The following is a 25,176-nucleotide window of genomic DNA, read 5'->3' on the forward strand; positions in this document are numbered from 1 at the left end:
AGCGAGTTTCCGCACTGTATGACGCAGCCACGGTGTGATATAACTGGCCAATATCTGCTTTGCAGATTGCAGTGGCTGTGCGGTAGCGGCATGCGGTAGAGGCTGTTCATGCCAGCCCTTGCTTCTGTTTCAGAATTTACGCGCACACCTAATGTCCGTCCATGTACAGGTTCCTTGAATATTATTGAGAAATTTGGCTTCTGTGCGCTTCATGTCTTTCGAGATCCCTCGTAAATGTTTTTGGTTTGAATAGTGTATCATCTATTGTAAGGAAGCACTTTCTTCTTCCAGGCTTTTCACGCGTTCAGAGCAACGTAAAGAACGGAGAGCGGTGGAGCTCGAGCAAATCGTTCATCAACAGCAGTGTCCGGGCAAGGAAAAACCTCGACGTGGCCCTCTACGCTCATGTGACCAAGGTATGAATTTTATGCAGCAGCTTTATTCAGCAATTATATTCTCTCGTAAACAAGCAGATATATGGCATCTCATATTGGAGCACGCGAAGTAAAGACGCGCCCTTCAAGCCTACTCTTGCGCAGGTTAACTTCGAAGGAACAAAGGCAGTTGGAATCGAGTACTCACGCTACCTTGCAAAAGGTGCAAAAGTCCGGGCAAGAAAGGAGATCATCCTGTCTGCCGGAGCTATCGGTTCTCCGCAGATTCTCATGCTCTCTGGCGTTGGTCCGCGAGAGCACCTCGAATCTCTTGGGGTAAGCAAACATTTGATATTCCACTTCTTGTAGCCATCAGTACCTGCCTTCTCTTTGTATCAGTTGGTACTATCAGATTACAGCAAATATTTGACAAAAAAAAAGAACAAGTTACAGCCCTGCTCAAATTGACACCACACGTACTATCTCTTTCAGATAAATGTAATAGTTGACGCTCCAGTCGGCGAAAACTTGTTCGACCATGTCACTGTAAACGGAGTAGCGGGAATCAGCAAAGAAAACATTGAGCTGAACTATTATGACCCAGCAACAGTTCCTCAGTATGCGCTAAAAAGGACTGGTAAGATTCGTTTCTTCAATAAAATAAGCCGTGTGATTGTAAAATGTGCTGTATATTGTGAACCCGCGATGCTGGGCAGTAAAGCGATAAGAATAGAATGAATTTAGGTATTCTGCACACCATCGATACTTATAAACAATGTACCATAATCACGGCCTCATTTTGAGGATCCCAACTCGTGCACCTATCGCAGCTCGCGAGTAACTCCATTTGCACTAAATGCGCAGCGGACGCGAACGATAGTTAAAAGTGTTGATTCATGCGTCTTTGATTGTATTGATCAAGTGTAGTGTAGTGTTAGCGATGTTAGAGACGCCAAATATGTATGCCGAAATATCGCAACTAGCTTTGTCCTTCTATAATGACATAGGGGTGAGCAAATATACAAGTATACCGACATGTCTCAATAATTAAATCCTTGATTTAAATATTGACAAACAAATTTGCCATGAAAGAGCTATGAAGCATTCAAGATGTCAAAGGTAACCAAGTAGCGGAATAATGTTTGGTCTTGCTTAGTTGTTTTCAGACTGATAACAAAGCTAAGGGACGCTTGGTTTATTCAAGGTGCGAAAACAGGCGGTAACTAACCGGACGCATTCGGAATGTTGATGTCTCTGACTGCGACTAGAAGCTATCTACGCAGTCATATTCCTACTGTCCAGTGCTTGCGTAATTCAGCATAGCAAGTGTGGTTCGAAAATGTTCAATATACATGTCAAAAAACCCCTGAACCATCATGGTGGAATGAACAGACGCACCCAAGCGACAGGTAATTGCAGGCTTTTCTCAGGTCTCGTTTGCTTTTTTTCAGGCCCCCTGACTATTGCCTATGGTGTTGAATGCATGGCCTTTGTGAGTACACCGGGTTCTAATTCCACAACACCAAATATTCAGTTTCTTTTCGTCACGCTTAATCCGACCACGATCGAAGCCGGGTACATTGCTGATCAAATCGGTATTTCGAAGGTAAGTGTGAAACTCTTTGCCGGGGGGCCAGAAGGAGTACTGGATTAGAGCAAAGCAAAATCTGCAATTTGATGCCGATCAATGACTGGCATGTCTCGAGATGCTCACTTACTTTGCATAAAAAACAAATGTTTAAATCAGCTGGTTGTCGTTACAGTCTATCCTAGTGCGCTCAGATTGCGTTACTTGATCTTCGCAATGCCCAGGTGTCGAAAAGTAATCGAAGACTCCATAGCCAGATATAGCACCATGTTTCACGTCGATATGTCATGTAGCTTACCGTCTCTGGGAAATTTGGCCCACCTATATAGCAACCACAATAGCATCAACATATACCAAGCATCTAGAATTGGCACGGCGGGTCAGAAAAACATCTATAAGTTAAAAAAATAGGCAAAGGTTAAACCGTGTTAAAACTAAGTAATAAAAAGAGAAAGCTGTGGCACGTTTCGCTCCACCCGCCTCTCCATCTCTGTATGACAGCCTCTCTTCGAGCTATGTCCACTGCTTCGAGTGTGGAGAGGCAAACAAGACCGGACCGTCCCAACCAGTGAGAACCTGAAACTCAACATCTACCTGGAAGGAATGCCCATCCCTGAAAAGACAACAATAAGAATATTAGGTATGTTGGTTCAATCGAACCAACGCAGTAGTCACACTTTTACCATGCTCAAAACAACAGCGCTACAAGTGACACGCATGATCACCCGCATCACCAACAGGCGGCATGGTATGCGCGAAGAGGACACACTAAAACTAGTTAGAAACCTGGTAGTGAGCCGAATTATGTACAGCCTGCCCTACCAGTGCCTCAACAAGAGTGAAATACAACAAGCGGATGCCCTGCTACGCAAAGCGTATAAGACGGCGCTCCGATTACCGCGCAACACGTCTACAGAAAAGCTCATGGCGCTTGGATTGCAAAACACATTCGAAGAACTACGCGAGGCGCAGCTTGAGTCGCAAAAACTCAGGCTGCTGCAGGCAACGACTGGAAGAGCGCTCTTACAGAGACTCGGATACTGTGAGCAGATGAGAGAAATAGCGAGGACGGTAACGATCCCCGACGAACTTCGCAAGTCCCTCAAGGTAGCTCCAATACCGAGAAACATGGACCCTAACCTCCACCAAGGTAGAAGAGAAGCAAGGGCCGATTTTATTCAAAAAACATACGCTCCTGAAGACACGACTGTGTATGCAGACGCGTCCTCGAGAGGAGGACAGAACAAAATTGCAGTGGCCACGGTGGTCAATTCGTCTCTACGCGAAGTGACCAGCGCCTCTATCCGACACTGCACAGTAGCAGAGGCCGAGGAAGTAGCCATTTCTCTTGCGGTGGCGGAGGGCTATAGAGCTGGGCGGTCGCTAACGATACTCACGGACTCTCAAACAGCCTGTCGAAATTTCATGAATGGTATGATTGGTCGTCACGCTCTCCGTATACTCCTTAAAGCGAGCGACAGAATTAAAAACCACGAAGAAAACAAGACCAGACACAAAATTATATGGGTACCGGGGCACATGGGGGTGGCAGGGAACCAAGAGGCTGACAGGATAGCTCGAGCATACACTACTTTCCGAGCATCCGACGGCTCCGCGGAACTTTTGCCAGCACCCAAGGCATACTCGGCCATACTAGAAAACTATAGAGGAAGAAGAATGCGATATCCTCCACCGCAAAGTTCTCTCACCAGAGAGGAAACTGTCATATGGAGACAATTACAGACGGGTTCATACCCAAACCTACACATACTAAACAAAATGCACCCTACCATATACGCTGACAGATGTCCGTGGTGCGATGAAAAACCAACACTATATCTCATCACATGGGCATGTCAAAACATAGATGTGGTCCCCAAAAATCGAAACCCGGGTGTGGAGCAATGGGAGACTCTGCTGTCCAGCGACCGCTGCGAAGACCAGCAAGGTCTGGTACAGCGAGCCCAACGGGCGGCAGCAGCCAGCGGAGCCCTGGACTGAGGGCAACCGACCATTGTGAAAAAGTGTACGAAGTCGACGGAGAAGACACTTGTGGATACAACAAGCAGACATCTCTGAAGACGTCCAAAAACCGCCAAATAATATAGGGCTAAATAAAGTTTTTCCTCCTCCTCCTCGGCAGATGGTCAAGCACGCGCACACGGTGAAGAAGCTACGATGATGATGATAAACTCTTTATTTACTCCCAAAGAAGGGGAACCAGCCGAAAGACTGGTTGCACTGCTTAGAGAAGGTCAGTAGGGATTCCTTGGAACTCTGCGGCCTCCAATGCGTGCAAAATGAGCTGGCGCTATTGGGCGAGCTCTGTGGTACGCAGGAGGGACTTCCACGCATCCCTCGTAGCTGTATTGTCTGCGTTGTGTCGTATACATGTCCACACCATGTGAATGAATGTGTCCGGCTGTGAGCAGTGTTTGCAGCTAGGTGCAATAAGATTTGGGAAAATTTTGCTATATAGCCATGGGTTGGGAAAAGTTCCTGTTTGTATTTTGCGCCAATGGACGGCCTCGCGCCGGGATAGTTCCCGGTGTCCAGAGGGGTATAGACACCGTTCGAGCCGATAATGCTGGAGGATGTCCGTGTATGTAACAAGGCGTGAGTGAGTGCCTTGGGGAGTGTCAGAGGAAGCGGCAGGCTGAGGAGGGTGCTCCGCCCGGTAGCTGAGTTCTCGGGCTAGAGCATGCGCCTGTGCGTTCCCGCTGAGCGCCTCATGAGCTGGGGTCCATATGAGAAGACGAGGTGTAGACGGTAAGGGGAGAGATCGGAGGATAGTGTGTGCCTGTCGGGATATGCGACCTGCATCGAAGTTACGAATTGCCTGTTGGGAATCGCTAACGACTACTTTGGTGGATGGGTCGGTCAGAGCTAACGCGATGGCAACCTCTTCTGCGGTAGTGACAGTTGCGGCGTTGAGGACGCTGCAGGCGTTGTGCCAATTTCGGTGCGGTGCCAATGCAACCGGAACCATAGCGGGGCGACGGGGGTGGTGGGAGGCATCTGTGTACGTATCGTCGGGGCGACCGGTAAAACGTTTGTGGAGCTGCCGGGCTCGGTCGGCTCTGCGCTCTGTATGATACTCTGGATGCATACGTTTGGGAAGCGGAGGAATACGAAGACTGAGTCTCTGCTCAGGCGTGAGGTCCATATACGTAGAAGTCGCCCTCAGAGGAGTGATTCCTACCTGGCTCAGTACTGCACGGCCCGCATGTGTCAGCGAGAGGCGCTCATATTGGGAAGTTAGAGTCGCTTCAATCAGCTCATCGACTGTGTTGGAGATCCCGAGGGTCATCAGTTTGGTGGTGGAAGTGGACATGGGTAGACCCAATGCTGTCTTGTATGCCTTGAGCAGTGATGCATCCAGTCGTTCCCGATCTGTTCGCGTGAGGCGAAGGTAAGGGGCAACATAGGCAATGCGCGTACAAACGAAGGCTTGTACGAGGCGCAAAAGGTTGGATTCGCGCATGCCCTTATGCTTGTTGGCGACTCTCTTGAGCAGGTGGCTGATCTGGATTAAAGATTGATCTATTCGCTGAAGAGTAGTGCCGTTTCCTCCATTATCTTGTAGATGAAGGCCCAGGATACGGATTCGGTCGGTACGGGGTATGGGAGTGCCCTGTATGTGCAGATTGAAGGAGCCGGAGGCGATCTGGGGTGTCTTCCCTGGGTTGGGACAATGATGTATTCAGACTTGGTGGCCGAGCAGGATAGGCCGACTGTGGCCAGGTAGGTACCAACGCGATCGATGGCTGTCTGCAGGGTCTCCTCGATCTGGCCGTCACTGCCGTGTGTAATCCACAGAGTGAGGTCGTCGGCGTATAGGCTGTGGTGCAAGTGGGGAATATCTGCCAAAAGATTGGGCAGGCCAAGCAGCGCAATACTGAACAGGAGTGGGGAAAGCACTGAGCCTTGGGGTGTACCCCGGCTTCCAGGAGAGATGGTGGAAGGATCTCCTGAGCCGGTGTCAAGTTGCACTGTGCGGTTCGTGAGAAAGTCGCGTATATATGCATACGTTCGTTGTCCCACCCCTAGGGTCTGGAGGTTCTGCAGAATAGCTTCATGCCGGACATTGTCAAAGGCCTTCGCGGCATCTAGACCAACTATGACTTTGGTGTCCAAAGTGCTATGTCTCAGCACCTGATGCTTGAGCAAGAGCATGTCTGGGGCTGCAAGGTGTGGTCGAAAACCAAACATCGTGTCTGGAAGTAGGTGATGTTCTTCTAGGTAACGAAGAAGACGGGTCTGAATTACATGCTCCAATAGTTTTCTCACGCAGGACGTGAGAAAAATGGGGCGGAGGTTCGAGAGAGTAGGTGGTTTGCCCGGCTTGAGGATGAGCACGAGGTTGGCGCATTTCCACTCTTGCGGGATGGCTCCCCGCTCCCAGCATTTTTTCAGAAAGTCTGTGAGAGCATGAATCGAAGCGTCGTCGAGGTTCCGAAGCATACGGTTAGATATCCGGTCCGGGCCTGCAGCTGAGTTTGTCTTGAGACGATTGAGCTCAGCTCGTACCTCCGGTAAAGTGATGGGAGCATCTAAACGGTTGGTTGGTTGGTTGGTTCATAGGAAGGGAAAGGCGCAGTATCTGTTACACTTGCTCTGTGGACACCTGAACCGCGCCGTAAGGGAAGGGATGAAGGTGGGAGTGAAGGTGGATAGAGAGAAAGGGGGGCCGTAGTGGAGGGCTACGGAGTAATTTCGACCACCTGGGGATCTTTAACGTGCGCTGACATCGCACAGCACACGGACGCCACTTCGTTTCGCCTCCATCGAAACGCAGCCGCCGAGGCCGGGATTCGATCCCGGGAACTCCGGCACAGTAGTCGGGCGTCTTACCACTGCACCACCCCGGCGGGGCGAGCATCTAAACGGACGTTTTCCTTCCCCTGATAAGGAGGGAAAGATTTCACCGGTCCTGGGCGGATGTAGGTGTCTACTAGCTCCTGTTTGAGGGCGTATGAGGTGCCCGGAAATTGGTGGAAGATACGCTGGAGCTGCTGGCGGGCTTGGAACTTGCTCCCTTCGGGGTCGAGGAGGTGACGGTGTAGTTTCCAGGTGCTTCTGGCATTAGGAGCCTTATCCATCTGGTCACATATATTATGCCAGTTTTGGCGTGTAAGCTCTACGGCATGATTTTCGATGTTTGTATGGACTCGGGCGAGCCGTCGTCGAAGATTCCGATCCCACTTGCGAGTTTGCATCAGGGCCTCCAACTTGCGTTTGCGGTCCCACAGTTGGGCATAATATCTGTCGCAGTTTGGTACGGAGTCTTCCACAGCAACTTCAGCAGTGACATCTGCAATTAGTTTGATGATGTCGGCTTACCAAGCGGCGATGTCTGTGATAGGTTGGGAAGAGCCTTGCTCTGTTCGCTTGGCGCGAAAGCAGTCCCAGTTGACCACTTTAGCTGGTCGCGTACGTTGTCGAGTAGGCTCCTGAATGACAATCTCCGGAACGTAGTGGTCGCTTCCGAATGTTTCACGAGTATTGCACCAGGTAGCTGCAATCCCCGGTCCCGTAAAGGCGAGATCCGGGGTTGTGTCCCGCGAGACGCCCGTTCCTCTCCGAGTGGGTTGGGTGATATCCGTTAAGAGGTTCAGATGGAGTGTGTGCCAATCTTCCCAAAGCAATCGGCCTTTAAGCGTGTCATAGTGGTAACCCCATGCTTGATGCGGAGCGTTGAAATCACCGAGAATAATTAGAGGTTGCCCTCGCGCTAGCTGCTGTACTCGGAGGAAAAGTGGCCCGAAGACGGCCTTGTGTGATCGGGGTGGGCTATAGACGTTGAGCACGAAAAGGCATTGCCTGGTCGCAGGAGAGGGCCGGGGGAGAATTTCGAGAAGGATATGGTCTGGGAAAGTGGAGTCTAGCTCATGCAAGATAACCGTAAGGTTTCGCCTAACTAGAGTAGCCACCTGGGATTTGCTCTTCCCGATGTGTATGTCCAATATCCAGCCAATTTCGCATGTTTCTCTGCTTCTTGAAGGGCAAAGATTTCTGGGGGTCGCTAGCGGTAAGAAACTGCTGAAGGACCGCCCTCTGGCGCGCGAACCCCCTGCAGTTCCATTGCCAGATGGTAGTGTTACCCGAGCGAGCCGCCATGATTAGGTTGGGAGAAGTTCGGAGTGGAGGTCGTTGGGTGATTTGGCGTCTGAACCGGGAGCGGGGTCATGCCTTCATGTTTGCAGAGGGAGTCGATTGCCTTACCAAGAGATTCTAGCTGTAGAGCAAACAGAGAGCTGAGGGTGCGAAAGGAGTTCTCAATATGTTCCTCCAGCGATTGAATACGGCCTTGAAAGAAGACGCCCTGTGCTTCGAGGCGCGCTATCTGTGCGTGTATGTCTTCCGTTTGCGTATCGCTTGCGGCAAGAGCCTTGTTGTGTTACGACGGCCGTGAGGTGTGTAATGGCTTGTTCGAGTGCGTGAGAAGTGGGAGTTCCTCCTAGCGTACTCACCGCTTGAGGTGGAGCCGGTGGCAGTCTTGGCGGAGCCGGGCTCTGGAGCTGCCTCGGTAGAGCAGGTTGCTGCTGCTGCTGCTGCTGGACGACTGCAGGCGTACCTGGCCGCGTTCTGGACGGCGTCCCAGATGATAGCCTTGAGGCATTTGGCCCGAGGGGTGGGAAGGAGTCCGAGCGGTCCCTGAGACTGCGTTGATTGCTGCCGGAACGTTGGCGGTCCCAGCGGCTGGCGTGTTGTAAAATTACCCGGCGTGAGGAGGCTTGTTCTTGTTGCTTAGCAGCTTCAGCCCGTCTGCGATTTTCCCACTGACGGCGCTTGACGGCGTAGGGAGGGCGAAATATCGTGAGGTGTTCTTTCCCGCAGAGATGGCAGGTCGGCGTACAGGAGTGGTCGCTGGCCGGGTTGGGAAGCCCACAGCCTCCGCATTTGTTAACTGTGCTCACGCATACTACGGATCGGTGGCCGAGCTCGGCTCAGCGGTAGCATACCTCATATTTCTTTTTGAAGATGGTACAGCGGTGTCTGCTGTTACAAAAATAGATCCATGCAGGGACCTTAGGTTGGGCGAAGGTGATCAATACGGCAGTGGTGTTGCCGAGTCTTCTGAAGTTCTCGATAGGAGGGTTTCGGTTGTCCTGGAGTTCTGCTTGAATAGTTGCATGATCGAGACGGAGATCAACCCCTCTGATCACTCCTCTTCCTGAACAGTCGTCTGGTGCACAGTACACTGATATTCCGTACGATCGTTGGTCGATGACGAGCTCTTTAAGATGTATGAGGCGCTCAGCGCGTTCGATATTTGGTGTGCAGTAGGCAAAAGTGTTTTGTAGGTAGTTGGCTTGTATAAGGTCCTCATGCCGGATGGAATCGCGGTTGAAGTTTGCTGCCGTGCAGACCGCTTCGAGCAGTTAAAATGTAGTTGTCTTGGAGAGTAGTAATCCTCCTCTGGGGCGTACGATGAGCTTGAGCGTGTTGCTAGGCAGGCGGGGCTGCTTGGAAGTTACCGAGCGTCTAGCGAGTTGGCGTCCACGTTGGCCAGGCGTAAGCGCGTCTGCTTCCTTTTCACTATCGGCCGGAGCATCGGTGGTCGTTTGGGACGCTGGTGTTCCATCCTGAGAGCCGCGAACTTCGGGTGCGGGTGTCCCCTTTCACTGTTATAGCTTCCCGGAGCTTGTTCACTTTAGTCAGCCATTCACTTGCTGCAAATTCTTCGGGCGTTAGTTCTACGCCCTCCACAGTCACCTTCATGGCGGCAGGCGGCGCGTGGGCTTGCTCGGCGCCCGATGCAGCTGGCGGCGCAGCCGCGGTGAGGGGTGGTAGGCCTAGCAGAGCATACGGCGTGGGCGCGGCGCAAATCGACCGCAAATGGTCAAAAATCGTTGTACGTACTTCGCAATGATGTCCGTAGGATCTCACGACGTTAGAAATCCAGCAGCATTGATGATAGTACGCTGGAGTCGCACTGTCCGGGGTTACGATAAGAAAATTGCGGAGCCGAAGAGGAGTGCGTCCGTCGCCGCTGGCTCCTGCAGCGCCCAAGAAGCTACGAAGGAGAGTAATAAAAACTTCCGCTTTTAAAACCATGCAGCAGAAAGAATAGCTTCCCTTATGCCGTTTTCTGTTATTCTTGTGCTCATTGCTCAAAGAGGTGCTTTAAATTTTCGATAGTCATAGAAGAAGCGTTTCACTTTTATTCTGTCAGCATGTACTTTCAGAAGTCGGAAGGGAGAATTTTCGAGGGTCGCTAACGATACTCACGGACTCTCAAACAGTTGTCGAAATTTCATGAATGGTAGGATTGGTCGTCACGCGCTCCGTATACTCCTCAAAGCGAGCGACAGAATTAACAACCACAAAGAAAACAAGACCAGACACAAAATTATATGGGTACCGGGGCACATGGGGGTGGCAGGGAACCTAGAGGCTGACAGGATAGCTCGAGCATACACTACTTTCCGAGCATCCGACGAGTCTGCGGAACTTTTGCCAGCACCCAAGTTATACTCGGCCATACTAGAAAACTATAGAGGAAGAAGAATGCGATATCCCCCACCGCACAGTTCTCTCACCAGAGAGGAAACTGTCATATGGAGACAATTACAGACGGGTTCATACCCAAACCTGCACATACTAAACAAAATGCACCCTACCATATACGCTGACAGATGTCCGTGGTGCGATGAAAAACCAACACTACATCACATCACATGGGCATGTCAAAACATAGATGTGGTCCCCAAAATTCGAAACCCGAGTGCGGAGCAATGGGAGACTCTGCTGTCCAGTGACCGCTGCGAAGACCAGCAAGGTCTGGTACAGCGAGCCCAACGGGCGGCAGCAGCCAGCGGAGCCCTGGACTGAGGGCAACCGACCATTGTGAAAAAGTGGACGAAGTCGACGGAGAAGACTCTTGTGGATACAACAAGCAGGCATCTCTGAAGACGTCTAAAACAGCCAAATAATATAGGGCTAATAAAGTTTTTCCTCCTCCTCCTCGAGGAGTCGTGGCTTTTCCTGGGGCTGGGACTGGTAGGTCACTGCCGCTTGCGGCGGGGGCGAGCCTGCCACCATACTTTTATCTGTTGTAGGCCGTCATTGCCCCCGCTACCGTTTCGGAGGTGGACGACGGCTGTTGCGATGCGAGTCTTTTTCCCTCTCTTCTTTTTCTTTCTTCTCTATTTTATATTCTGTCCGCACAAGGCAGCAGAGGTGGCTCAGCTACAGAGCCAGTAGCAGGCCCCTGCAATTTCTTTTCCTCCTTCCTTCAGTCGCGACAACAATAACAACAAATTTCCTGGCCTGTCATTTGCGCGGCCACTCTCGGCTCCTGTGAGAATTTGAATCGTCTCGTTTCGATCACGTAAAACTTTTTACGACTGGGAATCCATACCCGATGACAGCAGACGTAGCACGAGACGCGAGTAGCGTGTTGACCATGTTCGGCGTGGACACATGATTCCGCGTGAGCGCTTACCCTACACGAAAACAACGAAACACTACCCTCCTATATTATCCATGCCTTGCTAGAGGCGCCGAAAGTAAAGGCAGCCGATCACAGCGTTCTAAGTCGAGGTAGTAATAAAATCGCTTCGATGGTACGGCCGCGCTGAGGGAAGGCAGAGGCCGCAAGTGTGCGCCCTTGGTGGGAGTACGTGTTTATGGCGCCATAGAGTGGCAAGCTTCCCGCCGACTCTATAGGCGCCCTCACGGGGCAGCGGCACGCGCCCTAAATCCTGCGACCTATGACACCAATAAAGCACTACAGAATTGAAAGAAACGGCATTAGGTATTTAAAGCATGCGTCGAATCACTGAATTTCCGAATGCAAAGGCACGCGTCATCTTTCCTAGACGAAAGCACCTGCATTGGTGGAGTGCGTCGCATGTCCACTTCTCCATATTCCATCTTCTGTTCCCTTTATAACGTTATATATATATATATATATATATATATATATATACCCTACAGTAAAACAATATTCCGTTTCAGATGCCGTAATATATATATATATATTACGGCATCTGAAACGGAATATTGTTTTAGTGTAGGGTATATATATATATATATATATATATATATATATATATATATATATATATATATATATATATATATATATATATATATATATATATACATACCCTACACTGAAACAATATTCCGTTTCAGAAGCCGTTTGTTTACTTCATATATCCGACAAAGGTATAGGCTCTGTAATCAGCTGCTCAGCTAACACAGGTATGGCAATTTACAGAAGAGCCTTGTGCATTACCATCGACTGAAACAGAAGGTTGGAGCTTAGATCCGCGGTGTATAGAATTTATAATGTGTTTAACTATTGCAAGAATAGCACGGTTATGCGCTCACTGGGAAGACGTTTCTTGTGCATTGCTACAGTCGCAGCAACGAGCTCTGGTAAAAGGTGTCATCCTTCGACACTCCAAAACAGAATTCTGGGGCAGGGCTATAAGAAGACGTCGTGGCTTTAGCCTGAAAAGTCGTATAGGACAGCACGAACATGGTACATGCATTGCAATTAAGAGCTTTTGACAAGCGACATCTTAGAAATGTCATCAAAGGGAGCGACAAAAAAAAATTGGCAGTGGCTTAGCTCGGCTATGCCAGGATACATACTTAGCGTTAGCTAAGGTTGAGTTTCTTATTCTTAGCTTTCTCAGCACGTTTAGCCTCTTATGTTCGTTCTTCTGACGCTCAACCGCCAATTGCCAGGCGATTACTTAGGGATCCGATGAGTTAAGCTTCTCCGCTGTTCCGTGTCGTTGAGCAGCAATTGCACCCTCCTTCTCCATGCTATACCGCACTGTTGTTGTGGCTGTGGGAAGCAAACGCCCCGCTTTATATATTGTGAGCGCAGCGCGTGAACTTTCACCTCTTTCATCTGTATAGATCCAACACCATCATCATCATCATCGCTGACTGCTGCTCGGAGCGTTGCGCGCTGTGTGCCAGCTGGTTCTGGAAAAGAACAGACGTTTGTGCAAGGGCTGTTCCACAATATCCCCCACTAATACCTCTGCGCATGCGCGGTGCTATCAAGTGTCTCTAGAGCAGTGTCAGACTTGGCTGCTACGCAACGGAGCCGAACAGCTGGGCATGCGCCGGCGCCAGTGCGTCAGCCGCAACTCCTCTGGAATGCGCAACTGCGCAGACCATCGAGGCACGCGCGCGGCGGTGGCGGAGCAGCGCGAGACATCGCGTGATGATATCTTTCTCTGAAAACATCTAATAAGCACGAGCTCTTGTTTGTTTGCCTTTCCTCGCTTGCGCTGCACGTTACTTTCGCATGGAATTCGTTACCTGTACGCCTTTTTTAATCACTGCTTCAGGCGCATAAGGTGTATGCCATCCTGTACGTATAGAGTACAGTATGAACTGAGCAACAGGAATATGACGTTGTTATCTAAGTCATATGCAAAACACTTTTCAGATATACGACGAGTATTACAAGAAGAAACAGGGAAGTTATGTGCTTATGATTGTGCCAATACTTTTGCATCCGAAGTCGTCAGGCTTTATACGGCTGAGAAGCACAGATGCAGAAGAATATCCCGTTATTCAGCCTCGATTTCTATCGGAAAGTTCTGATCTGGACGCTCTCGTTGAAGGTATGTACTTCACAATGTGTGACTTCAGATATTTCTGCTAGAAAATTTTATTTTTTCTTCGAAATCACGTACATAAAAAAAAAAACAATAACAAAAAAGATAGAGAGAAAGGGTGTATTGTTTTAGGGGAACACGTAGCTTCAGGGCCGTGTGTTTTACTACTTTAAAAGTAACCAGAAAAGTGTTTGTGTTATTTATCTTAACACTATGTGACGGCGTCCTTTAATAATACTGCAAAAGCTGTCGCCACTAAAAAAAGCTACAACGTCATACTTCGCCAAATATGAGTTTATTCGAAATATAACTGATAGATCTCAGGTGGGGCTGATATGAAGAGGACGGCGGATCGGGAAAATACTAGGGGATAAAGAAAATGTGAAAACGACCAAAATCATCTAAAGTGTTAAACAGGAAAACGTAGCTTGCAGTCCCAAGAAGTGATGGCGATATAAAGAAAAATTATCGCTGTACTGCAGCACAATACAGTAGTCACAAAACTGTTGAGAACAGCAACATACGAGAAGAGTAAGAAATGAAACAAATGAAAGCAAAAAGGAAAAAAGTGAAATAAGCTGAAAGCTTATACGTCATAACAATTCTTACCACCTTTTGATATATTTTGTCGATTTTCTGTATTAACGCTACCAGAAGAATGGAGTGTCATGCGTTTAAGGTTAAAATGCGGGGGAGTATGCAGGCCTGGAATAAAAGAATTCGCTTTCAAGAAACGAATGGCGCTAAATTTTATGGAAGAGCATTAAGCTTTTAACGTCGTGAGAAGAGTGAAACAGTTATAAGCTTAAATAAGGCGAAACGAACAGTGCAGTTCTGCAGCGATTCGATATTGTATAAGATGGCCGCTGGATCCAGGTACCACATGGCAGAAACGCATGCAATTGTATGTCGAATTACACTGGTATAGGCAAAATTTTATAGCTGGACGGGAACAGCTTGAAATTTATTCTTAAGGAGACCTATAGAGAGGTTGTCGTATAGTAGGTAGCAATTAAGATAGTGCATTGCTAAATAGGACTAAAACCTGATTCTTATGTAATTGTAAGTAGTTGCATTGTCGATTGCTTAATGTTTTAAGGAAAAATGTGGTTTGTAAGTGGAAAAAATTGCTCGTGAAATATAACAGCTTTCTGGTAAGCATTTTTTTTTTCAAGTAACAGCTTACATAGTCAAGTGCGGATAAAAATTGGGACGTTTGTCAACATTTACGGTGGGTGTCGATAGAAGCATCAAAGCTCATTTCTGAGTGTTCACGACAATTCTCAGTGAGTGTGACAGTCATTAGAAAACTGCCCTTATTAGCGTTGCTTGGGAGGAGAAGCACGGAATAGTTAGCGGGTCATAAATCAAGTGAGATGGAGGTTGCTTATCCCGTGCAGGAACCTGAGGGCAAATATTCAGATGCGTTAACTTAAGCAGAAGCCTATCTTGAGGAGTCTAGTGAAGCGCCTTGGAGAACTCGGCCTCCGTTGTAGTTATTCGCTGTAGTACTGAATCCCTGTATCCATCGTAGAAATTCATGTATGAAGTGATTAAGTTGTGAGACACGTGAGAAAATCTTTCAGAAATCGTGCTGGTGCTAAAATATATTGAGATATACGAGATAGTTGTAACTTGAGGTATGCAGTATGTTCACGGAGCTTGGAGACAGTGTGTGCTTACGAAATACGTGGTGGTTTAGAAGACCAGAACGACCAGAAACGATGCCTTTGTTATACTTTTGCATTTGCCAAAAATCGTCTTAACACCACTGCCTCGTCTACGGATGTACAACAACCAGAGGAAAAGTAACTGCTGTATCAGCTCTGAGTACGACGTGCATGACGTCTGGCGACCGACAGCTCTGCCGTCGCATTGTTCAACTTGTACGTATCATTTCCAAGCAGGCGTAAAAGACAGGTTAAAAAAAAAATAGATGTCTGTGGAACGCAGAAATAAATTTTAGCGAAGGGCGAACAAAAAAATATGCAATCTCTTTGAACCGGCCTGCATAAACATGGTCATCGCAATGTTGGTCATCTAGTGACCATGCCACAAAAGCGCAGGCAATTGCTGACCTATCATGGACTGAACGAACCGCTATGCCCAGTTTCTTTCTCGGCTTCATACGTTAATATAAGTTCATCCCGTAGCTAGTCCTCAGATTGTTGTGCAAAAACAATTAGTTGTGGTTTAGCTCTGGTGAACCCTAGTTGAATTGCGAAAGCCACGGCGGAAGCTTGTTTTGCCTGCTACATTATTCCTATACGTACCTGCTTGTCATAGGGGTAACGTGAATGCAGACGGTTCTGGCAGGCTGATTCTGATATCACTCTCCCGTAGGAAAAGAGCGACCTGAGTTGGCAGCTCCTGCCCGCGGTATAGAGGTAACGTGAAGTCAAACGTCATGAGGGACCACGGAAACGGACACGTACATGTACACGGACATGGACAGGGACACGGCACACGGCGACGAGCTGTTAGACTATTGCTTTCGCAATCATAGTAAAACTTGACCTTCACTTGATTAGGTGTAGGTGCGTCCGCCATTCCCTGGTGTCAACCCAGTAGTAACTGCGCCTTCCATTTCCCAAAACTCAGCTTAAAGAAAAAAAAATGCGACAAAAGAAATCGTGGATTGAAAAAGCAGTCTTACCGGAATTACCGTGGCAACTCTCACAGCTTTCGCTCGTATCACCAGGTTTATCAACGCTTAAACCCCACAGTGTATTTCTTCCAGCGGGAGATCCACAATGGTGTAAGTTTGGTCGTTGGAAGCGTCTGGCTTGCATCAATAACTCGAATGAGCACTTCCTATGTATGGTGCCGCTTCATCAGGGTTCCCTAAAATGTTTTAAATTCCTCAATTTCAAACATCGCAGCAATGCACGTTTGAAATCCGTGACATTCGATACAAGTGCCAGTCTCGTAAGGGTTTGCAGAATAGCTCGTCGAACTCATGTCACACTTGTTGTCTGTACACGTGTTTAGCCATATTGCAGCTGGACGGTTTCTACTAATAGCTTTAGTAATGAATCCAGCTTGAATCGTTTCCCGAACTACTACTGTCGTATGATAAGACTCTTTTTGAATTAAAGCTTATGTGAGCGATGAAAGCATCGTGCGGCGTTCACAAAGTGCCGACTAGCTGCTTCTGCCGTATGCGCATTTCGTAATGTAGCCTATCGTTGCAGCGTGTGAATTGTGTTTTTCTCTTTATGCAACAGAGGGCGCTAAGAAGCTTTTAATCGGTGCCCTTCCCTTTCTCCAGGTTCGGTACTTTCGGGTATACACAATTTAGCGATAGGCTAGTCCTATTAAAGTAAACCAGTTGACAATGGCTCGCAAAAACAGCCACGTCATCATCACCAACATGCGGACTATACCCACTTCTCCCGTGTTTCTCTAAACCACCCTGTCCTGTGCTAGTTGCATCTCCCAGACCCTTGAAACCTTCCCGACCTCATTCGCTCGGCTAACGTTCTGCCATCCCCTGCTACGCTTCCTTTTCCCATGGAATTAAATTTGTTACTCTTAATCATCAAGGGTTATTCTCTCTTCGCTCCCGATTCTCTCCTCTTTCCGCTTCGGGAAAAACGGTCAGGTAACACCGGATAAACGATTCTGAGGTGTCAGTTCAAGAGTACTATTATTAAGCCGAGGTGGGCGGACCAAGTGTACATATTTAGGTGTGGCGAAGAACATTGGAGTCGCTAATACCTGTCAGCAAGACAAAGTTCAGAAGATGCCGTTAGGAGTGGCTATTTCGTGTGACTTGGCGGAAATTATTTTGACAAAGTTTAATACCGTCTGACTGCATATGTCCCCTTCATGGATCACTGCCTTATCGTGGCGGAGGGGCTTGTGAAACTCGATGAAGTCGTGAGCTCTGCTGTGTAGGGCCACCCAAGATAGACAGGTCACGGCAGAGAGTTCTGACAAAATGTGATTCACTGCAGAAGGTAATGGCAACCCACTCCAGTATTTCCTGCCAAGAAAACCCTATGGCCAGTCACAATACCATTAATGATATGGCGCCGGAAGATGAGCCACCCAGGTTGGAAGGCGTCCCACATGTTACTGGGGATGAACAAAGGGCGATTCCTAGTAGCTCCTGGACGAATGAAGCGGCTGGGCTAAAGCCAAAAGGACGCTCAGTTGTGGATGTGTCGGGAAGCGACCGGAAAGTCCGATGTTGCAAGGAGATGTATCACATATCAACATGGAATGTAAGATCTATGACGCAAGGTAAACTGGATATCGTCAAGCGAGAAATGGACAGATTGAACATTGATATCTTGGGTATCAGCGAGCTCAAGTGGACGGAATGGGAGAATTTAACTCCGGCGACCATTATGTCTTTTATTGTGGGCACGAATCCAAGAGAAGGAATGGGGTCGCTCTCATAGTAAACAGAAGAATGGGCAAAGCAGTGCTAGGGTACAACCGCAAAAATGAGCGAATGATTTCACTTCGGATCCAAGGTCACCCTTTCAACATAACAGTTATCCAAGTCTATGCACCGACCACTACTGCTGAAGAAGCTGACGTTGAGAGATTTCATGCGGACCTACAATGCCTTTCAGACCGCACCCCATCATCAGACGTCGTTTTTCCCATAGGAGACTGGAATGCTAAGGTAGGGAGTTAAGAAATATCCGGAATTACAGGCAAGTTCGGTCTTGGTGAGCCAAATGAAGCTGGGCAGAGGCTAGTAGAGTTTTGTCAAGAAAACAACCTGACCATAGCGCATACTCATTTTCAACAGCACAAGAGGCGGCTGTACACATGGACTTCACCGGACGGTCTGTACAGGAATCAGATCGATTATATTATTTGCCGGCAGAGATGGAGAAGCGCTATACAAGCAGTAAAAACAAGGCCTGGGGTCGATTGTGGCACCGATCATCAGCTTCTTGTTGCCAAGATTAAGCTTCGATTGAGGAAAACGCAGAAAACTAGAAGGCCTTTCAGGTATAATCTGGATCAAGTTCCATTAGAATATGCTGTGGAAGTGAGGAATCGATTTCAAGAATTAGATGTAGAAGACAAAGAGCCCGAAGAGACGTGGACTGATGTTCGTGATATAATACAAGAAGTTGCTACTAAGGTAGTTCCAAAGCAAAAGAAATGCAAGAAAGCAAACTGGTTATCTGAAGAGGCCTTGCAAATAGCTGAGGAAAGGAGGATGGCAAAAGTTATGGGGGAAAGAGAAAGATACAAGGTTCTCAATGCGGAGTTTCAGAAAATAGCAAGGAGAGATAAGAATGCCTTCCTGAACATACAGTGCCAAGCAGTTGAGGACAACCGCCAATTAAGGAACACAAGAGCTCTCTATAAGACAATCAAAGATATCAAAGGAAGCTTCTGTGCTAAGCTGGGCGTGATAAAGGACAAACGAGGCAAGGACCTCATTGTGCCGCAGAGATAAAAAAGAGGTGGCAGGAATACACAGAAGAACTGTACAAGAAGGACCCGAATGTGCAAACCCAACATAAGGCGGTTGTGATCACTGATCTCGAGCCGGGCATCCTGAAGAGTGAAGTTGAATGGGCCTTAGCCAGCCTTGCTAAGAACAAAGCTAGCGGAATTGATGGCATTCCAGCTGAGTTGCTTCAAAACCTCAACCATGACGCTGTTAACATTCTGCATACATTATGTCAGAAGATTTGGACAACCCTGCAGTGGCCACAGGATTGGAGGAGGTAAGTTTACATCCCTATTCCAAAGAAAGGCAGTGTCAAAGATTGTTCCAACTACCGCACGATCGCGCTTATTTCGCATGCTAGCAAGGTGATGTTGAAAATCCTCCAAGGTAGGCTGCAGCAGTATGTGGATCGGGAGCTTCCGGACGTGCAAGCTGGGTTTCGCAAGGGCAGAGGAACTAGAGACCAAGTTGCCAACCTTCGCTGGATCATGGAAAAAGCAAAAGGGTTCCAGAAACCCATCTACTTCTGCTTTATTGATTATGCGAAAGCGTTTGACTGCGTAGATCACAGCAGATTGTGGCAAGCTCTCCAAGAGATGGGAGTTCCAATTCACCTCATCTGTCTCCTCAGGAACCTGTATGAAGGGCAAGAGGCCACAGTCAGAACTGGGCATGGTCTTACTGATTGGTTTCCGATTGAGAAAGGTGTGAGGCAAGGCTGCATACTGTCGCCCTGCCTATTTAACCTATATGCAGAGTGCATCATGAGGAAGGCCGGTCTGGACGAGTCTTTAGCTGGAGTGAAGATTGCTGGAAAACGTATCAACACTTAGATATGCGGATGATACCACTTTAATGGCAGAAAGTGAAGCGGAACTCAAGAGACTTCTGATGCGCGTACAAGAAGAGAGTGAGAAGTTTGGGCTTAAACTGAGCATTAAAAAGACGAAGATCATGGCGTCTTGCCCTATCAAGTCCTGGAGCATCAAGGGACAAGAAGTGGAAGCTGTGACAGATTTTCTCTTCTTGGGCTCCAAGATTACCTCGGAAGGAGACTGCAGCCATGAAATTAGGAGACGCCTGCTTCTGGGAAAGAGAGCAATGGTTTGCCTTGACCGCCTAGTAAAGAGCAGAGACATTAGTCTGCCAACCAAGATCCGTATAACTCGTGCTATGGTCTTTTCAGTTGTGATGTATTGATGCGAGAGTTGGACTGTGATAAAGGCTGACCGCCGAAGAATTGACGCGTTTGAATTGTGGTGCTGGCGAAGACTCTTGAGAGTTCCTTGGACTGCCAGAAGATCAAATCAGTCAATATTGTCGACCATAAACCCTGACTGCTCATTGGAGGATCAAATTCTAAAGTTAAAGCTCATCTACTTTGGTCATCTGATGAGAAGAGAGGAGTCGCTGGAGAAGGATCTGATGTTGGGAAAGGTTGAGGGTCGCCGGAGAAGAGGTAGGCAGCGAACGCGATGGTTAGATGGCATCCTCGAGGCACTGCAGATGAAGTTATGTGATGTTAGGAAGATAGTGAGAGACCGGAAAGCGTGGCGTGACATGGTCAATAGGGTCACGAAGAGTCGGACACGACTGGACGACTAAACTGAAACTGACTGCATATGTGTCTAATACGATTTGCGATATCCCTATTACTCCCGTTCTCACAGAGACCCAATATCTGAAAACCATTTGACATTTGCTGCCTGCAGAGAGAAGTATGATACTCATCGCATTGTTTGCGAGCCTGGGTTTCCAGCATATCTGGCTCGCTGGTCATTGCTCTAATGACTTCGGGCCATAGCAGCAACATAGCACCCCCTGTGTTAATGTGCCACTCTATCACGCTCTGCACCGCATCACGTCGTTCTCATTGATCAACATCATCCTGGTGACGTAGATGAGCACAAATCACTATGACATTGGCCTTTTAGGATACATTAAGCTTTTCCTAGGCATAATACTATACAACCGCTAAGGTCTCCAATAATAGATTTCAGCGAAATCTGCGGAAAGCCTATAGTTGAAAACCTAACCACGAACTGAATACGAAATGAAAAGCGACGCGCTTGCACAACCTTATTAAAGCAATTTAGCTAAATTGGCCGCTATTGTTTGGTTTTAGTGATTGAGTGATGTCTTGAATCTGAGGGCATTTCCAGGCTCCAAGATTGCTCTGCAAGTACTGAGAAGTGAAGCGATGAAGAAGGCCAACGTGACCGTTTGGGACATACCCTTGCCAGACTGCGAATCATCAGGGCCCCTGTGGAGCGACGCCTACCTGCGCTGCTTTGTGCGGCACACATCGCTCAGTGGTTGGCACCCGTGCTGTACTGCTCCCATGGGGACACACGCACAAGCCGTGCTTGACGCCAGGCTTAGGTGAGTGCTCTCACTGACCGGTCGGTGCAGGCATTCTCCAGTGCCAATGAAGAACCGCTGTCAAGCAAGCGTCCTCTTGAGACCTAGAGTAAAGGCTGCCATTTAAGCAGTTCCATATTGACAGAAAACACCAACTCCAAGGTTTTGTTGGCAACAGGCAGCATAAATATAGTCTTGAGGGTGGTTTCGTTTTGGTGCTTAATTATAGGCTGGGAAATTTCAGTTAATCTGAGTGCTCTCCCTTATAGTAATCTCTGGGCCTTGGCGTTGCATGACGCGGTCTTGCTGGTACTCAAACAGAGCGTATTCAGTATTATCACTGTAAAAAGAAATAAAAACTGAATAATTAAGCCTTTTTTTAAGAAAAGCGATTTCAATAAGTGGATAAGGAAATAAGAAACACCTGCTCTAGCAGTCTCTAACATTGATCATCCCCCTACAAGAAAAGAGGTTTCTACTAAGATTGAAGCGCTAAAAGTGGGAACAGCCTCTATCCAGGACTTTACAACAGTGGGAAGCAACTCCGCGTACGCGGCAGTATTACCGCTTTGTCATTCTGCAAAAAAGTGTGGAAAGTGATGTCGCCCTCGTTATTGACGACAGCTAAAAGCATGACAAATGATTCAACTTTTGCGTGAAACATCGTAGCCGCCTGTTATTATGGCGTTTAAACTTTTGGTCATGGGCAAAATTATTTTCATCTGAAAATAAAACAACAACCCATTCGAGGCTCTTCAGACTTCTTCATCTTGCTTAGCAAGCGCTTGGACCGGAGCAGACGAATCTTCCAAGTTTTACTAGATGTGAGTTTCCCCCTTCCCATACAATAGGCCCTCCTTTCATGGCAAGGAATGATACCTGAACTCCTCGTGCACAGCGAGCATGACAGTCGACTCTGCGACCTGAAACTCGTTTCCAATGGTCCCCGTTAACTTTCTTGTGTCATCACTCACGATGACATGCAGCTGCTGTAGAACATCAGGTGTTCTGATGTCATCTAACCGCTGACAGTGCTGTCTTTGATTTCGCCTCTGGTGCCACGTCAACACGAGAACACATCAGTACATCCCGTACTTTAAAAATGAAAGACTGCTACTTTAAATAACGTGTAAATTTTCATGTCGCTGAGGTGCGCGGCTAGGGCGCTGAGGACTTCGTTGCGTTTAATTTCCTGCGTCGGCCTGTACAATTCTGTCTAGGAACAAACACGCAGTATGAATGATGTTGTCTATGGCGAAAGTGAATAGCTTTTTCAAATACTTCGTGCACCCGCTAGGTCGAGTGCTTCAACAAGTGCGCTCGAATTTCGTAATAGCCAGAATCGCAATCGTACAGTGAATATGAATTATTAGCACATTTGAATCAAACAGGTAAAGCACAGGACACGGTCAAGTAAATAACGGGAATTCAGTCTAAGAGTATCACTTGGTTATATCGTTGGTGTCTTCCATGTGTCTTGCAGAGTTCGTGGCGTCGAAAACCTGCGTGTTGTCGACGCTTCGGCAATGCCGTACGTTCCATCAGGCAACCTGAACTTCCCCACCATGATGATGGGACATAAAGCTGCCGCCATGATCATCGAAGACAATAAAATTGATAACAACTGATTAAGAAAATGGGCATCCATGTACACCCGCCTGCTGACTTGGCGTCCAATGCGTCCATGAAGATCAAGGGTGATGAAGTTAGGAGAGGCGTCAATAAGTAGAATTCATCAACTGGCTTGGGTGAGCCTGCTTGATGTGCAAAATAAAACGAGTTGCAAAATATTGATGACTTACGCTTCCTATATATAGTATAACGCAGGAAGCTCTTTGCAAGTCCCACTTATACCCGGTCAGCTGAAGGACGCGTGCTTATGTTTCAAATGTTTTCAAGCTGAAGAACCGCACATTGCTAATAGCTTCTCACACGGACGTTTTCTAGTTATTGCTTGCTTTCTATACTCGACTAAGCTCGCTTCTGGTTCCATAAAAGTGCTAAAATCTCGGGAAGGTTGTGTTCAAGCGTGTGACATTCTGGAATACACTCCATAATCTTATTAAGGAGCTTCTTATGGATGCATACTGCAGTGTGAAACTGACTCAGCGACGACGAACAGATGCTACCGAGCAAAAAGTGGATATTTTTTTGGTAATTTGATGGTTTACAGTTCATTCCTTCTAAAAGAGTGACCGCACTGCTCAGCATAAGAGATCGGTGACAGTGTTATATTGTACATCAGTAGCAATTTCTAAACACACAGGATAAATAAAAAAAGCATGTACGTCAGTTGAGGGCGTGAAATGAAGAAGTAATGGGCTCAATTCAGAAAAGTGTTTGTTATTCTACCTCGTCTTCACATGTCGTGGATCGTTCTTTAAATAAATGACATATCCGACGTAACCGCTTATGATAGCTTATCTACAAATTGGTACCACAAATTAAGATTACTGTGGATAGCGTGCACTGAAAGCATAACGTCGTGAAAAAGGCCCGTGTCATGATAGCCGAGAGCCAAAGTATAATACGAGCAATTTGTTTCCATTTGATATCATTCCTTAACAGTTTGCCATGATATATAGGTTTCGTGTTTTGTTCTACTTTCCTTGAAATTAATACAGCTTATTTCAGTGATATCCAATGAAATTTTGCAATCTCCAACAATGAGATGTTGTTTTTTTGCCTGCATTACAGTTATGTTTGTCCTACCTTGCTTTACAAATATCCTTATGTCGTCTCCATTACGAACACATTCCAGTGCTCATTCTGAAAGAAATGTTTTACGTTAAAACAGAAACGAGCTCTGAACAGATCCTCTCCAAGCTGTACTGTTTTGGGTTTAGTCCGAAAGGCAAGAACTGATTAGCAGTTGCGCATTCTCATATAAACAGAGTGCTTTATCAAATCTACCTGCATTTCAGATACTCCTTATTCTCGAGTTCACTTGGGTCGGAGCTGATTATTATGGAGAAATAATAAATCACATTCCCCCTGACTATTTCGGAGCGGTGTTTTCGTTTAGCGAGCTCAATTCCGCAAATATCAGACTCCCGCAAAAGCGTTCCGATCTCAACTTCTCCAGTCATAGTCAATCGTCTCCCGCTAATGACACTGCATGACCCTTGGTAAAAACGTAAGCGTGTGTCAAGATATTCTTATGCAAGCATCATACGATGTTTTTTAAAACTTGTATTGAACGAGTGGCTGAATTACGATGTACTACGTACCTCCACTTGAATCCACCCCATGAAAGGACGAGTTGACAGCGCTTGATGATTAACAGTATGCTAACGCAGTGATGGCGATGTCATAAGTGCATGAGACGTGTTTTTATTGGTTTTAGGTGATAATTATAGAGCCGCAGAACGGGGATAATAGAAAAGAGATAACTTGTATTTTTTTGTGACCCTCTAAGGAATGCGCCTACCGTGCTGTGCGGACGTGGCTGACGTTGCTACATTTTCTCAGTAGTGACTATGCAACACATGTAATTTCGTTCATTGCGCAACCACTCATCCCCAACCTATGTTTTACAGAGTGACATGGACCCAAAATGCATGCTGTCCTCGAGAAAAGTGATATAGATATGGTTTTAGGATGGTATATCAGTATGGAAAAGCGGGGAAGAACACAGCTCCAGCAAAAATAGGAGCTATGCGAGCGGAAAAGGCGGTGGACACAGGAGAGAAGGAAGAGTAATTCTTTCCTCACCACGCCTAAACAAATCATACATTACCCACGCCGCTGCGAAAAGATCCATTCTATGCTATACGGGCCAACCCTTCACAGAGAGAACTAACTGGGTCGATGAAGTTTATCTTCGAA

At 47.3% G+C, this 25,176-nt stretch overlaps 1 protein-coding gene across 1 annotated transcript in view; it reads left to right on the top strand.

Moving 5' to 3' along the window:
- LOC146200155 (uncharacterized) overlaps positions 1-23,129 on the top strand; it is a 44,622-nt gene extending 21,493 nt beyond the window's left edge. Inside the window, exons 5-11 of the mRNA XM_084595389.1 lie at positions 292-416; positions 540-710; positions 867-1,011; positions 1,826-1,980; positions 13,388-13,565; positions 21,150-21,369; positions 22,832-23,129. Coding sequence (XP_084451515.1) covers positions 292-416; positions 540-710; positions 867-1,011; positions 1,826-1,980; positions 13,388-13,565; positions 21,150-21,369; positions 22,832-22,976 — 1,139 coding nt within the window. The 3' untranslated portion in view covers positions 22,977-23,129. The remainder of the gene's footprint in view (positions 1-291; positions 417-539; positions 711-866; positions 1,012-1,825; positions 1,981-13,387; positions 13,566-21,149; positions 21,370-22,831) is intronic.
- The last annotated feature ends 2,047 nt before the right edge of the window (positions 23,130-25,176 follow it).

Source organism: Amblyomma maculatum, chromosome 2 (assembly GCF_055883805.1).
Source record: "Amblyomma maculatum isolate TAMU_Amacu chromosome 2, ASM5588380v1, whole genome shotgun sequence".
In the NCBI taxonomy this organism is placed as follows: domain Eukaryota; kingdom Metazoa; phylum Arthropoda; class Arachnida; order Ixodida; family Ixodidae; genus Amblyomma; species Amblyomma maculatum.